This window comes from Erithacus rubecula, assembly GCF_903797595.1.
Source record: "Erithacus rubecula genome assembly, chromosome: 10".
NCBI lineage: Eukaryota > Metazoa > Chordata > Aves > Passeriformes > Muscicapidae > Erithacus > Erithacus rubecula.
In genome coordinates, this window is record NC_136662.1 from 22,581,119 (window position 1) to 22,593,659 (window position 12,541).

The 12,541-nt window shown below is 40.1% G+C and overlaps 1 protein-coding gene across 10 annotated transcripts in view; it reads left to right on the plus strand.

Annotated features, from left to right (window-relative positions):
* RC3H1 (ring finger and CCCH-type domains 1) overlaps positions 1-11,277 on the plus strand; it is a 55,254-nt gene extending 43,977 nt beyond the window's left edge. For 4 of the 10 annotated variants that reach the window (XM_079314242.1, XM_079314238.1, XM_079314243.1 and 1 more), the window contains exons 15-20: positions 1,530-1,740; positions 3,027-3,117; positions 3,232-3,367; positions 5,286-5,456; positions 6,046-6,161; positions 7,121-11,277. In XM_079314242.1, coding sequence (XP_079170368.1) covers positions 1,530-1,740; positions 3,027-3,117; positions 3,232-3,367; positions 5,286-5,456; positions 6,046-6,161; positions 7,121-7,274 — 879 coding nt within the window. In that variant the 3' untranslated portion in view covers positions 7,275-11,277. The remainder of the gene's footprint in view (positions 1-1,529; positions 1,741-3,026; positions 3,118-3,231; positions 3,368-5,285; positions 5,457-6,045; positions 6,162-7,120) is intronic. The other 6 variants (XM_079314246.1, XM_079314245.1, XM_079314241.1 and 3 more) reach the window with 4 other exon arrangements.
* The last annotated feature ends 1,264 nt before the right edge of the window (positions 11,278-12,541 follow it).

Genomic DNA, 12,541 nt, shown 5'->3' on the forward strand with positions numbered 1-12,541 from the left:
GCCTTTTTACCTGTCCTCTTGCTCTCAGTCCTACACGGTGTGGTTGCCTGGAGTTGTCACGCTGCCACATTTGACCTGGGGAAGTACTGAGATTACTTGGAATCAGCTTATTGCTGGCCAAGTGGCAGCAGCACCCAGGAGTGATAAACAACTCTTGGCTTTCATCCCTGCTGCTAGAAAACTGTATAAAAAAAACTGCACCTCAATTAAGAGTAGTAATAAGGTTCTGGAGAAGTAACCTCCTTTTTCAAGGATAAACAAAGTACTCTTCTGCTCCAGAGCTAATTTTCCAATAAGCAAAATGTGATCTCTGCTACTTTTCAGTTTTTATCTCCTCACAGGAAAAAACTGTCAGAGTCCTCTACTGAATTAATTCTTCAGTAATGTTTTTTTAATCATTTATGCGATTCCTTTTTTGAAGGACTGCACATCTGAGAGTGCATGATGCTGCACATTCTGAAGATGACATGCATCTTTACTGAATAAATAGAAGTATATTAAAATTGGTACTAGCATCTTATGGCCTCGAGTTTAAAATGTAATTTTTTTCCAGAATTCCAAAGTAGATTTTTCCAAAGTTTCAGTTTCCAAGTATTAAATTTCTTGAGTTTAGCTCCCAACTTAGTTGTTATTGCCATTTTCACCCCTTTATTCCTGCCTCAGATATGTTAACTGTTTCTAGCAATCCTTATCCCCACTGAAAGCTGGCAGAGTTTTATTTTAATATTGAATTATATGGAAGGTTGTAGCCTTTAGACAATTTTCTTGGTGTAGTGGCCTGACTTATCTTACTCTTTTTGTTGTACTTATGGTTTTACTTCTTTAGCAAATCTTAACTTGATTTTGGCAATTCTTTCTATGTTACATTTTCTGGTAGCCAACAGATAGCTTTCCTATTTTACTCAGCTCTTTGAGGAGAGAGTGAGTACTTTCTCTGTTCATATACTGACCCATTAAGGTGTTTGAGTCAGAAACTCAGAAACCAAAATGTTCCAAACAGTGCTGCTCCTTAATGACAAATGCCTGAAAACATATACTAGACATGTCCAAGTGCAGTATTGAAAAATTTCCATTCGAGTCATCTGCAGGCTGTTAGGTGATAAAATTCTTAACAGTGAGCTTCAGAGAAGATTCTTTTTGATTCTAGAAGGAATATATTCTCCTCAGACATGCCCACTGATCACTTCTTTGAGTTTATATAAGGGGGAAGTTTTTTCCCTCTGCTCTTCCCATTAGACTTTCTCTGTCTCAGTTTCCTTTTGATGCTGCTCTCTTCTTTTGTATTTGATCACAATTAGTTTTGCAGCTTTTTCAGTGTGGTGTAGGTAATGGTCATCTTAAAGTAGGTGAGGAGATATCCCTTCTGACAGTGGAGTTAGAAACTGAAGAATAGGACAACTAGTTGAAAAGTGAAGGGAATAGAGAATACAAGAGAGAGACTTACTGCACTTGCCAAATTGTTGTGAAAGAGCAGTGATGCTGTTACTTTGTGAATGAGTTTTTGAGTGCCTTTTCCCTGTCTTGTCCAGAATGTGGACAGTAAAGCCATGCGTGAGCAGCGACTGGACATGCAGCGACGAGCGGCCGAGACAGGGGACGATGACCTCATTCCATTTGGAGACCGACCAACTGTGTCACGATTTGGGGCCATCTCTCGTACTTCCAAAGCCATGTACCAGAACTCTGGGCCCATGCAGGCCATGGCGGTTCAGGGGGCTGCCACCAAATCCATCATTTCAGGTATGATCTGTGCTCTTGGATTTTGCTGGCTGTTGCTATTTACTTTACTGCTACTGTTGTTCAGGTCAAAGACAAGCCCTGTAAACTTGTATCTTGTCTTAGAAATGCAGCTGTGGTGTGTTAATACCAGTTAAAGTAACGACAGGTGAGATTATACTGAGAAGGTTGAATTCAGAAGTTTGCCACAGCTTTCTGAGATCACTTGGTCTGGATAAGAGGAGACTGAGGGCAGACCCCACAGCATCTACAGCTTCTTCCTGAGAGCATGCAGAAGGCCCTGATTTCTTTCTAGTGACCAGTGAAATGGCTGGAGCTGTGTCAGGGGAAGGTTAGGTTGAGTATCAGGAAAAGGTTCTCTCAGAGGATGGTGGGGCACTAAAGAGGGAATGGTCACAGCCCCAAAACTGCCTGAGCTCCAGAAGTACTGGACAATAGTCTCAGGCACAGAATGGAATTGTTGGGCTATCTATGGAAGGCCAGGAGTTGGACTCTGTGGTCTTTATGTGTCTGGATGTTCAATGATTCCATTACACGTTTGTGTGTGCACAGTGTGTTTATGATCCATTGTTGCCTTTGGAAGAAATTACTTTTTTCTGCCAGTCCCTCTGATATGAAGATATAAGTAGCAGCAGAATCCAGAAGCTTAGCACTTTACCAAATGCATAATGCAAAACCATCTTGATGAAGTACTTTACTGCTGCTATTCCTGCTTTATGGATAGCTGCTCCTGCAAGCTTAATGCAGCCATTGTCTTGTTACTATTAGGCAAAGCAAAGAAGTAGGACTAGTTCATTTCCAACATGTTTATTTTCTAATCACATGTATAATGTGGCTTTCTGTCTTACTCCAAAAGATTCTCTTTCTTGAGATGCACTGAATAACATTAAGAAAATATTTATTATATTCTCCCAGACATACTTCTAGCTTTTTCAGGCAGTATTTTTTTAGACTTTATTACAAGTAGAACTCTGACTTCCCTGAAATCTTTAAACTGTAGTTACCTAAGTATGTCAGAATTATCAATGAACTCTTGAGTTTTTTAGGAATTTCAGTAGTAAAACTGCAGTCATCCTGTCTGTAAGCTTTGTTCTTTCTTTGTTCATCTGCCTGTCTGAGGTCCTTTGCAGTCTCAGACTCTGGAAGGTTGTAACAAACTGTTAGACATACAGGAATAGTCATGTATTAGACATGTGAAACTGGTCACAGAGAGTATTTCTGTGTTCAACATTTCCTCTTAAATGAACTTCTCATAACTGGAGAGCTGGCCTTTCTTTTTCTCTGTCTAGACTACAGTCCTTACGAAACCCATGGTGGCTGGGGAGGCTCTCCATATTCTCCTCATCAAAATATACCTTCTCAGGGACGTTTCAATGACAGGTAGGATTGCTTTCTTTTTTCTTTGCCTTTTTCTAAATTTTCTTTTATCTATTATTTTCTGTGTCATTTGAGTAAAGATTTTTTTTTAAATTGCCTTATTTTCCAATCCCAAAGGGAGAGGCTGTCCATGTCGGATGTGGCTGGTCATGGGAAGCAGTTGCCCTCAGCTGAACGAGAGCAGCAGCTGCGCATGGAGCTGCAGCAAGTTGACCATCAGATCAGCCAGCAGACACAAATGCGGGGACTGGAGGTTGGTACTGGCACTGGGAGCAGCACTGGAGGGTGGCATGGAGAGAGATGATGCTGGTAAAGCTTTCCATGGGCTGACCTTTGTGGTCATATTCAGTAACAACACTTGATCCTGTGATGCCATGCATCAGGGCTGTGGTGCAAGTGTCAGCCTTTCTGCTTGGCAGCAGAAACTTCCCCGCACTCCACATGCACATCAACACCATATTTGAATCTGCAGTCTGTGATCAGTCTTATTTGCTGTCATTCTCTTTCTCACTCCCCTTCTGTTCAACTCTTCTCAGAGGCGAGCTTATGGTGTAGGAGTCTGTTCTTCTTGACTTTCATGCTATTGGAAATATCTGATTTTATGTACAGAAAGCCATGAGCTTCATCTGTTATGTGTTTGTCTTTGTTTGTACCTGTTTCTTCCTAAATAGCACAAACCACAAGAGTCAAGAAAGTAAATATGTAATATATTTAGCTTGAAAAATTAAGGCTTAATATTTTATGGCTCCTCACTTAGAAGAAACGTACTTATAGTGTAAGAAAAGATGAGTGTGTGTTTGTAAAAGAATTAATGAGCTGAAATATTTTGATTTTATGAGACAGAAGGAGAAATGTCAAGCCATAATGAGTGAATAGTTTTAGAAAGCTTTAGTTACTTTTTTCCTCTTAGGAAGCATCAGTAAATATTTACCAGAAAACTGTTCTAGGTACCTCAGCAGATATTTATTAACATTTTCCTAGAAGAAATTGCTGTAAGTAGTGGATAGCAGGTTCTGCTGAAGCTGTGGTTAGCTAAGAACACGTTGCAGAGCAGGGTTATTGCAGATTAGTTTAATTAAGTCACAGCAGTAGTTGCAGTAGTATGCATTTGATAGTTACTTGAAACATAGCTTGTGTTCTTGTGCTCTTGTTTGGGAATGAGAGGGGAAAATGTATTCAATCTTGCATGTCTGCCTTTACCATAATACAAGAGTATTGGAAAGTTGCAAAACCTGTTAATGGCCTACTCCTGCTCATCATAGTTGTGATTGTGTCAGTGTTAAATCCTACAGAGTCGAATGTTGATTTTGCCATAATATGAATTTTGCAGAATAGTCAGTTGTTTTGAGTAAGAACAGCTTTCAGTTTATCTTTTGTGTTTAAAGTTGCATGTAGATATTGGGTATCAAGAAGTCTTCACTAGTTTGCCTGTTGCAAGGTTGCAGCAATCAATTCAGCCAGAGCATGAAGAACTAGATAATTTTACTTTTGCATTGCATGAGCATTTCTGCTTAAAGACCAGCCAGATGTTGGGTTGTGTGGAGTACAAGATAGTATATTTAAATACAGAACACACACTTGAAAAACTGATTCGCAAGTATTAGCAGATTTTTAGAATGATTAACATGGCTACCGCTTTTTTTAGTAACTTACAACTTGTGAATGACCACAGTCACTTGCCCATCTCTGTTCCTCTGTTTCCTAATGTGGGTCAGTAGAGATCTACATACTGACAACTACATCTCTCAAGATGATGTAGTAATAATTCTGGCTCTGCTGTAGAATTAGATAAATTCTACTGCTTTAAATAAAGGAGCAGACTTGCTTATCTGCTGTTCTGTTTTGTTGAACATAGGGCTCAGAAGAGAATAGTGTTTTTGTTCATGGTCTTAGTTTTGAGAAGGGAGTGGTATGTGAAAAAAACCCAAGCAAATATGTGACAGCAAGAGGTATTTAACACTGCTTGTTTAAAAATGAAAATACTTGTCTGTGTGTACTGAAACATATTGAGACTTGCATTGGAAGTGATTTCAATTGGGACATTGTTAAGTGTGGTGAGAGGCAGCCTTGGTTTTGTAAATGAGCAATACTCTGGAATTATGGTCTTGGAGCTCTCTGTGCTTGGTGTGTTGTGTGCTCAGTTGTGTATGTGCTTGGCTTTATGCATTTAGGCTGTTAGTAACAGGCTGCTGTTGCAGAGAGAGGCGACTACCCTGGCAGGCCAACCACAGCCCCCACCCCCACCTCCCAAGTGGCCTGGGATGATCTCAAGTGAACAGCTGAGCTTGGAGCTACACCAGGTGGAAAGGGAAATTGGGAAGAGAACCCGTGAGCTGAGCATGGTGAGTGCTGGGGGGGTGGGAGGCAGAGAGATGCAGTGGAGAGCCACATACCTGGCTGCAGCCGCTTCGCCCTGGTAGAAAGGCTCCCTACTGGATGCCCACAGCTGGAGTCATCCATCTTCCTCTTCATCTCTGTTCTTCAGAACCTCCTGAGGAGTATCTTGAGTCTTCTTTATGAAGAAGTTTAATGTAGCCACTTCAAAATGTTGTTGATTTGTCACCATTTGAAATAAGCATGGTGTGAATTTGATGGAAACCAAATTGTCTCCAAGGTCACTGTGCCATGAGTTCTGTAAAGTGCTTTAACATAGGGAACATTTTCTGCAGGTACAGGCTAGTGTTCACAAGTCTGTGTGCTGTTACAGTCTGTGGGCTTTGCTTGTTGTTACAAGGATCATCCCTTCCTTTTGAGACATACTGTGTCCTGAGAGGATGAGCATATCTAAAAGTCTTGTTTTTGTCTCACGGCTTCTGTGGGTTAAACTGTGTGACTGCAGTTTACAAGCCTTATTCGTTGTCCCTGGGGGATGAAGTCTCCAATTCTTTCAACACACTCTTAAAGAATTTTTCATCTGTCCTGTCTTTAAAGGAGAGCCAGTCTTCACTGGATATGAAAAACAAGCTGGGCACCACTAAACAGACAGAAAATGGGCAATTAGAACCACAAAACAAGGTTCCAGCTGAGGACCTTACACTGACATTCAGGTAATACGGGCCTTCAACCTGTCTTTGTGTAGCAGGAAGGAGACTGACTTCTTCAGGGCCACTCTCCTGTTGAATAAATACCCTTGCATCACATCAGCTATGACGAGGAAGCAACTACTAGGCAAAAAGAACACAAATCAAGTTTTTATAGGGCAGGCATGAATTAAGGAGCTCTCTAGCTGTGGAGTAGGTGAGTGGAATAAGACTGTATAAATTAATACAACAGAAGACTTGCAGTATCTGTCAGAGAGGAATCCATCTAGTCAATATTGGATGATTAGTAGGGAGAAGCAAGAGCTATGCAGCCACCACAAATTAAACCTTTATCTGCTGTTTCAGTTTCAAATAAAGAAATCTCCCAAATGTGAAAGTTATTCCATCCTCCTAAGATATGTGATGTGGATGTTGTCTAGGAAGGCACACCCTTTGAAACTCAGTTCATTTTCAGTTGTCAGTAGTGGACTTTTCCCTATGTAGATGCTGAGATTGATTTCAGTTCACTTTTAATAGACAGTTAGAATAAGATATTGGCTGGAAATGCTGGAAGTCTCTACAAGTATTTTCAAATAGCCACAAGCATCTCTGTGTATTCAGGCCAGCACTGTACAGAGAAACTTGGATGTTTACAAAACTTCATGTGAGCAGTTTGGAATATTAGTATTTATTCAAAATGAGCATTTCCTGAATATATTTATAACCAGTTCTGGAGTTCTGTGCTGCACCATCAGATTGACACCTCCAGGGCAGGAACTAATTTTTCCATATGGTGCTGTGAAAGTAATGAAATCAAAACAACTGTTTATATCTTTAAAACTAGGTGGGGGGGAAGAAAGATAAATTATTATTGTGCAAGTTAAATATTATGGAATGTGTACACTGAAGTCCACTTAAAAATAAAGGAAAAATCTCAGAATTGCTTCTTTTCACCCACTTCCCATTTCTCCTGAACTTCCCTTCAGCAGTGATGTTCCAAATGGATCAGCTTTGACCCAAGAGAACATTGGCCTCCTGTCAAACAATATGGCATCCCTCAGCCTGTCAGAGGAGCCCGAGGGAGGAGGAGACGGCCATGACTCCCAGCGAGCGGGAGTGACACCCACATCTGCTCCATGAGGCGAGGCCAGCACACCCTGGAGTTCCTTCTGCTGGGGTGTCGGCAGCTTCCATCTTGTGTTTTTTTTCCAGGGATGATTGGAGAAACCCAGGAGCAGCAGCAGTAGCAGAGCAGCAGGTCCAGAGGCAATGTGCACAAACACAACTACTAGAAACAAATCCTGCACATAGTTCACATTAACGCATTTTTTAATTAAAAAAATGAAAATTAGCAGTATCTGCAAGCAATTCAAATTAAATTTGTTTTTGTTCTGTGAATGAACTTTATTTTAATAACTTTGGACGCCTTGAATCCCAGGGCTTAAAAAAAAAAAAAGATATTATATATATACTCTGTTTGATTAATTGTATGATCTTAATGAAGTAGGTTTTTTCTTTTATTTTGGTATTATTACATACCCAGTGCATAATTCCTTATTACCTAACTAAAACGATTTGGCCACTTCCTTGTATGGTTTAAGGGTAAACAAGGAATGAGGGTTGGAGAGTAGCTGTGAATTGCAGTGTCAAAAGATGTGCAGCAAACTTCATGCTTAATGCAACTACTCCCACTACAAGTGACAGAGTCTTTGCAAAGGTGTGGTCCTTTTTAAAGGCTGGCATTGTTTAAGATTTGTGTATGTTAGAATCTGACACCTGAGTATCAACCTGCAGTTTGTCAGGGCTGCAGTGAATCCACCCTGAATTCCCGTTTCATGGGGGAAGAACTGCACCAAAGTAACCACTGAAGGTGCAGCACAGATCTTGCCAGAAGTACTGAGAAGCAAATTTTGCCTGATATATCTAATACTTCTCTAAGTAGATGCTTTGTAGGCATAAGTCAGAGAAGCTGTGTCTATTGATATATTTTTTTTTAATTAGAGATTTTGTTCTTGCTGCACATTTTTTTACTTTTTTGGTGTATGCCGAGGTAAGATCCTGGATACAAAGACTTCTTGAGAGTGATTTTTCAAGTGCTGCTCCCTCTCTACCTTCTTGGCCTGTCCTCATTTTTTCTTTCTGAGTTCGACTACTAAGTGGGAAGGCACTGGTTATGTAATAAATTACTGCATTGCTTTGGTTGGGTAAAGCAAGAGTTAATAAATTTTCTTGGGTTTTAGTTTTTTTTTTTTTTTCCTTAACCTTAACTCCTGCTGAGGTTATAGCAACCTTGGGCTAAGCTTTGCATTCATCATACTGTTAAATAAAACAAAAGGGGGGTGGGAGGGGATACAGTCTCACTATTGCCTACCAGTAGGAGAGTCCAAACACAAGACTCTTTTGAGTAGCAATTATTTAATTTGCCCAGTCAAGGCACCGCGTTTATATACTATTTCACATTGAATTTGATTATGCCCTACAGACCTGGCTGGTCAAGGATTTGATACACATATTGGCTTGGGATTCGAGCTTTCTTTTTTATTTAAATAAAAATTTATATATAAATATATATATATACAGATATACATAGTATATCTGTATATATATTGGGTATGTTTTAAGAATTTTTTCGCATGAGCGCAGCTGTTGTGATCAAATGTCTGGGAGGTAGAAGCACTGAATGAAAATAAAAGCATTTTTCACCACACCCCCCCACACTTTCCATGTGTCTTAACACGGGTTTATTTTGCTCTTAGTTGAACTTTGGCCTCTTAATTGCCTGGAGTAGTTTGAAGCTTGCTTTTTTCTAATGCCTCCTTTAACTTTTGGCAAAGAATCAACTTTGCACTGAAACAGCTTCATCTCCCCTTGCCCCAATCGATCTGTATCTCCTACTTGAAGCCAAGCATTCCAGCCACTCCCTTGGAGCTGAGCAGAACTGGGGTGATGCAGTTACCACAGCCCATCAGGTCTGTTTCTCCCTTCTCTGCTCTGGGCATGAGGAGGATGAAGGTCTTTTCCTGGCTGCCTGCTCCCAAGTCACCTGACACAGGCCCTGGGCCCTTGCATCCTTCGGTGCAGAGCACCACCCTCAGGTCAGCCTCTTCATTTTAATTAGTTTGCTCCTTCCTGCTGTGTTTTTATTAGCACAGGGAGCTCATTTTAGTCAAGATAACTAGTGCAATATCCTAATCTAGGAGGACAAGCCCGGAATGTGCCTTTTTTTGACTAGTAATTGTGGATGTGAAATTAATTTTCAAAGGTGGTTATGGTAGGTTGGACACTGCAGATTCATTTGTAATACTAGGATGAAAATCTAGAGGGGCAAAACCTCTTTACCTTTTATTTTGTAATTCCCTCACCAGATTAGGGATTATTCTTTTCTACACATTTTCTCCTGGAATTCTTCAGTAAGCACTATTTAGATTGATGGCCTACATATGATGAATGCTTCCAAGAACTGTGGATTAGAAGGAAGACTTTACTGGGTTTTTTTTTTTCCCTTCGTCCAGCTCTCTGTACTTTGTGCGTAAAGTCCTTGTTGTGATCAATGTGTCCAGGTGAATGCCCTGTTTGCCCAGAATTATAGTTTGGCTTGTTAAATAGTTTGTTTAATATCTACTAACAGTATTGATTTTTGACTTTGTTTCATCCCCTCCTCCTCTTACCCTTTTTCTGCTTTTTTAGCAGAAGTTTAGTTGATTAAACAAATCCAACAGCAAAATGCAGTGCATGCTTTTAAGTTTTTTCTGGAGACTGCACCTAAAATGTTCTGGTTTTGTGAAAAAATTGGGAGACTGTGAGGGACAGATAGCTCTGTATGTAGTGGCAGCATTGATGTTTGCAGCTAACAAATGTCTGGAGTGACTCTGTCTTGCTGCACTCATTCCTGTAGCCCATCATTGTCCCAGTCATACAGGAATTCTGGCCACCTCAATGAAATTGTCCTTGGCTACCAAGTGGTTTAGTTCCTTCTATTGGGCAAGAGGAAGCAGTGTTACCATGGTGTCAGGGCACTGCTGCATCCTTTGGTAGGTAGGTTAAATTTTCTGCTGCACCAGACAACTGTGAGCCCTCATCAATATCTGGGTTTCAGCCAGATGGACAGCATGGACAAACCTTCAGAATAGGAAGCTTCAAGTGGTAGGTTAAGCTTCAGTGTGTCAGTGATTCAGTCAGTGTATAGATGATGTCTGTTTGTTCTGTGGTGTTACTTCCCTCCTTCTGTCAACGTCTCACCTGTCTGTCCTGTGACCTAGTTCTTTTTTCTTAATAAGAGAAGTTTAAAGTTTTTCTTCTGCCCTTCTTGCATGCTGTCCCATTTCAGAGTAGGACGTTTTTTCTCTAGGTCAGAGCACCTTTCAAGCTAGCAGCACTTTTATCCCTGTTCTTCTCAAGTTCTTCTCCGTGTAGTTTTTTCTGAGCCGTTTCTCCCCTTTTTGTGTCTTTTTCTCCTGTGGCTTACCCATCCACCCTCCCTGATTGTGTAACAGTGACAGCTTGCTGCCTCAAAACAGAGCATTCAAATGAATTCGCTTAGCCAATAACTTCTGTGAAGTTGCCTTTTCTAATGGTGTTATTACTCAGTGATGCACAAATGTGATATTGCCCCTACTGGTAGGCAAACAGGGGATCTGTATAAACATGGTAAACTGCTGTTTTTCTTTAAAGGAGAGCCAAAGACTTGTGCTTTACACGTTTTTTTCCCCCTGGTGTAGCCATTTTGATTGTCAGACATTTGTGTAGAGTATTGTGAGTTGACTGTATTATCCTAATAACAATTTCCAGAAGTTAATGATTGTCAAGCCTTGCCCATGCATTGAATTGTGGAAAATAATTCCATTAAGTCATACGATTTGCAATGTACTGAGATGTATCTGAGGTGTTGTGATGTGTTTTCAGTCTTCCATGCACTCTCAGCTGTCTGAATGGCTCATTTAGAGAGGGAGAAGGAACATAGAAATGTTATAATCTGAGAAGCCTTGTTTTTAAGTGTTTCTAAATTAAATACTGATTGAAAATTTCTTCAGTTACAGTAAAAGGTAAATCTGTGTTACAAATGTGACTGACTTTTAAATCCACTGGGATGGAAAAGAATTGTGAAACACTAGCATTGCATTAAATTAGATGTGGAAGAACCAAACTTGTGATGATATTGTCTCTTGGCAGCGTGGACTGAGTAAGGTGGGGCAAATTTTGTATTAGAGCCAGAAGTGAGTTTTTTATTCATAATACAAGAAAGCTGATGGTATTCCCCTTCCTTGAGCTATTCACTCTCACAGACTTATTACTAAAGATTTTAGGTTCAAAGAGAAATCTCTTAAAAGTCCAAGTAACATAAATCCTCGTTTCCATTGCCATTTATAATGTTTGGACTATAACAAAGCAGACTTACAGGACAATCCTCTGAAAGACCCCCCAATATAAAGTTTCTTTGCTGGACTGGCTCTTTCAGACCTGCTTTTATGATCCAAGAATTGCCATGCCAGTGTTCAGGAGGCTCCACAGCAGGAGTTCCAGCTACTTTCTCTGCTCAAAAATGGGAGAAAATACCCAAACATATGCAGTGTGCAAGTTTTTGTGCTTGTCTGTGTCTGTATGGAGAAGTGTTTTTGGTCCTAGGATAGATAGAAGGAACACAGAGCAGTGCTGCTAGGGTATGATGTCACCTTTATATTCAAATATTGTCAGCATTCACTTCCCAAAACACAGCCTTCCATTCCTGCCTCCCAATGTTGCTGATTTAAGAACAACCCAAAAAAAGTTAGCATGTCAGCAATTTAATTTCTTGTATCACAATAAATCAATAACCCCTGGGGAAAAAAAATGAGCAAGAGTCCTTGAGTTGCCTACATGGTAATGGAGTTATGAACTGGGAAAGCACTCACCTTGCTTGAGTAAGTGTAAACTGAATTTCTGAGGAAAATGAAGCAGCTCTAATAAGCCACCTTCTGTGTACAGCTATGGTGCCAAGAGATGGGTGGTCATTACCTGCGGTGAATCAGCATACAGATTATTATGTGACACAAATTGATTTGCTCTCAATTCAAATAGACTCTTAAAATGTCAAAAACTTCATTGGGAATTTTCATTTCCATAGTCACTGTTACCAACTGCATTATTTTCTGTTGGAATGTCAGGGGATGGCAGAGACTAGAGTTAAGTTAATTCTAGTTATACAGCATAAGAAAGGGATTTGGGGAAATGTTATCCCAGCACAGTGTCCTTCTAGAGTTAACATGTGGCCTTTATTCTTCTGTAGGAAGAAGAATGTAACTGCTTAGTGTTGTCACAGTCTTTGAAGTACTTCTTGTGATGCAAGTAGAGCCTTGGTTAACAGAGAAAGGAGAACAAACTTAGTATTTATTTTCTTTATAATTTTATTTCCTATTGGCAAGTGTAATATT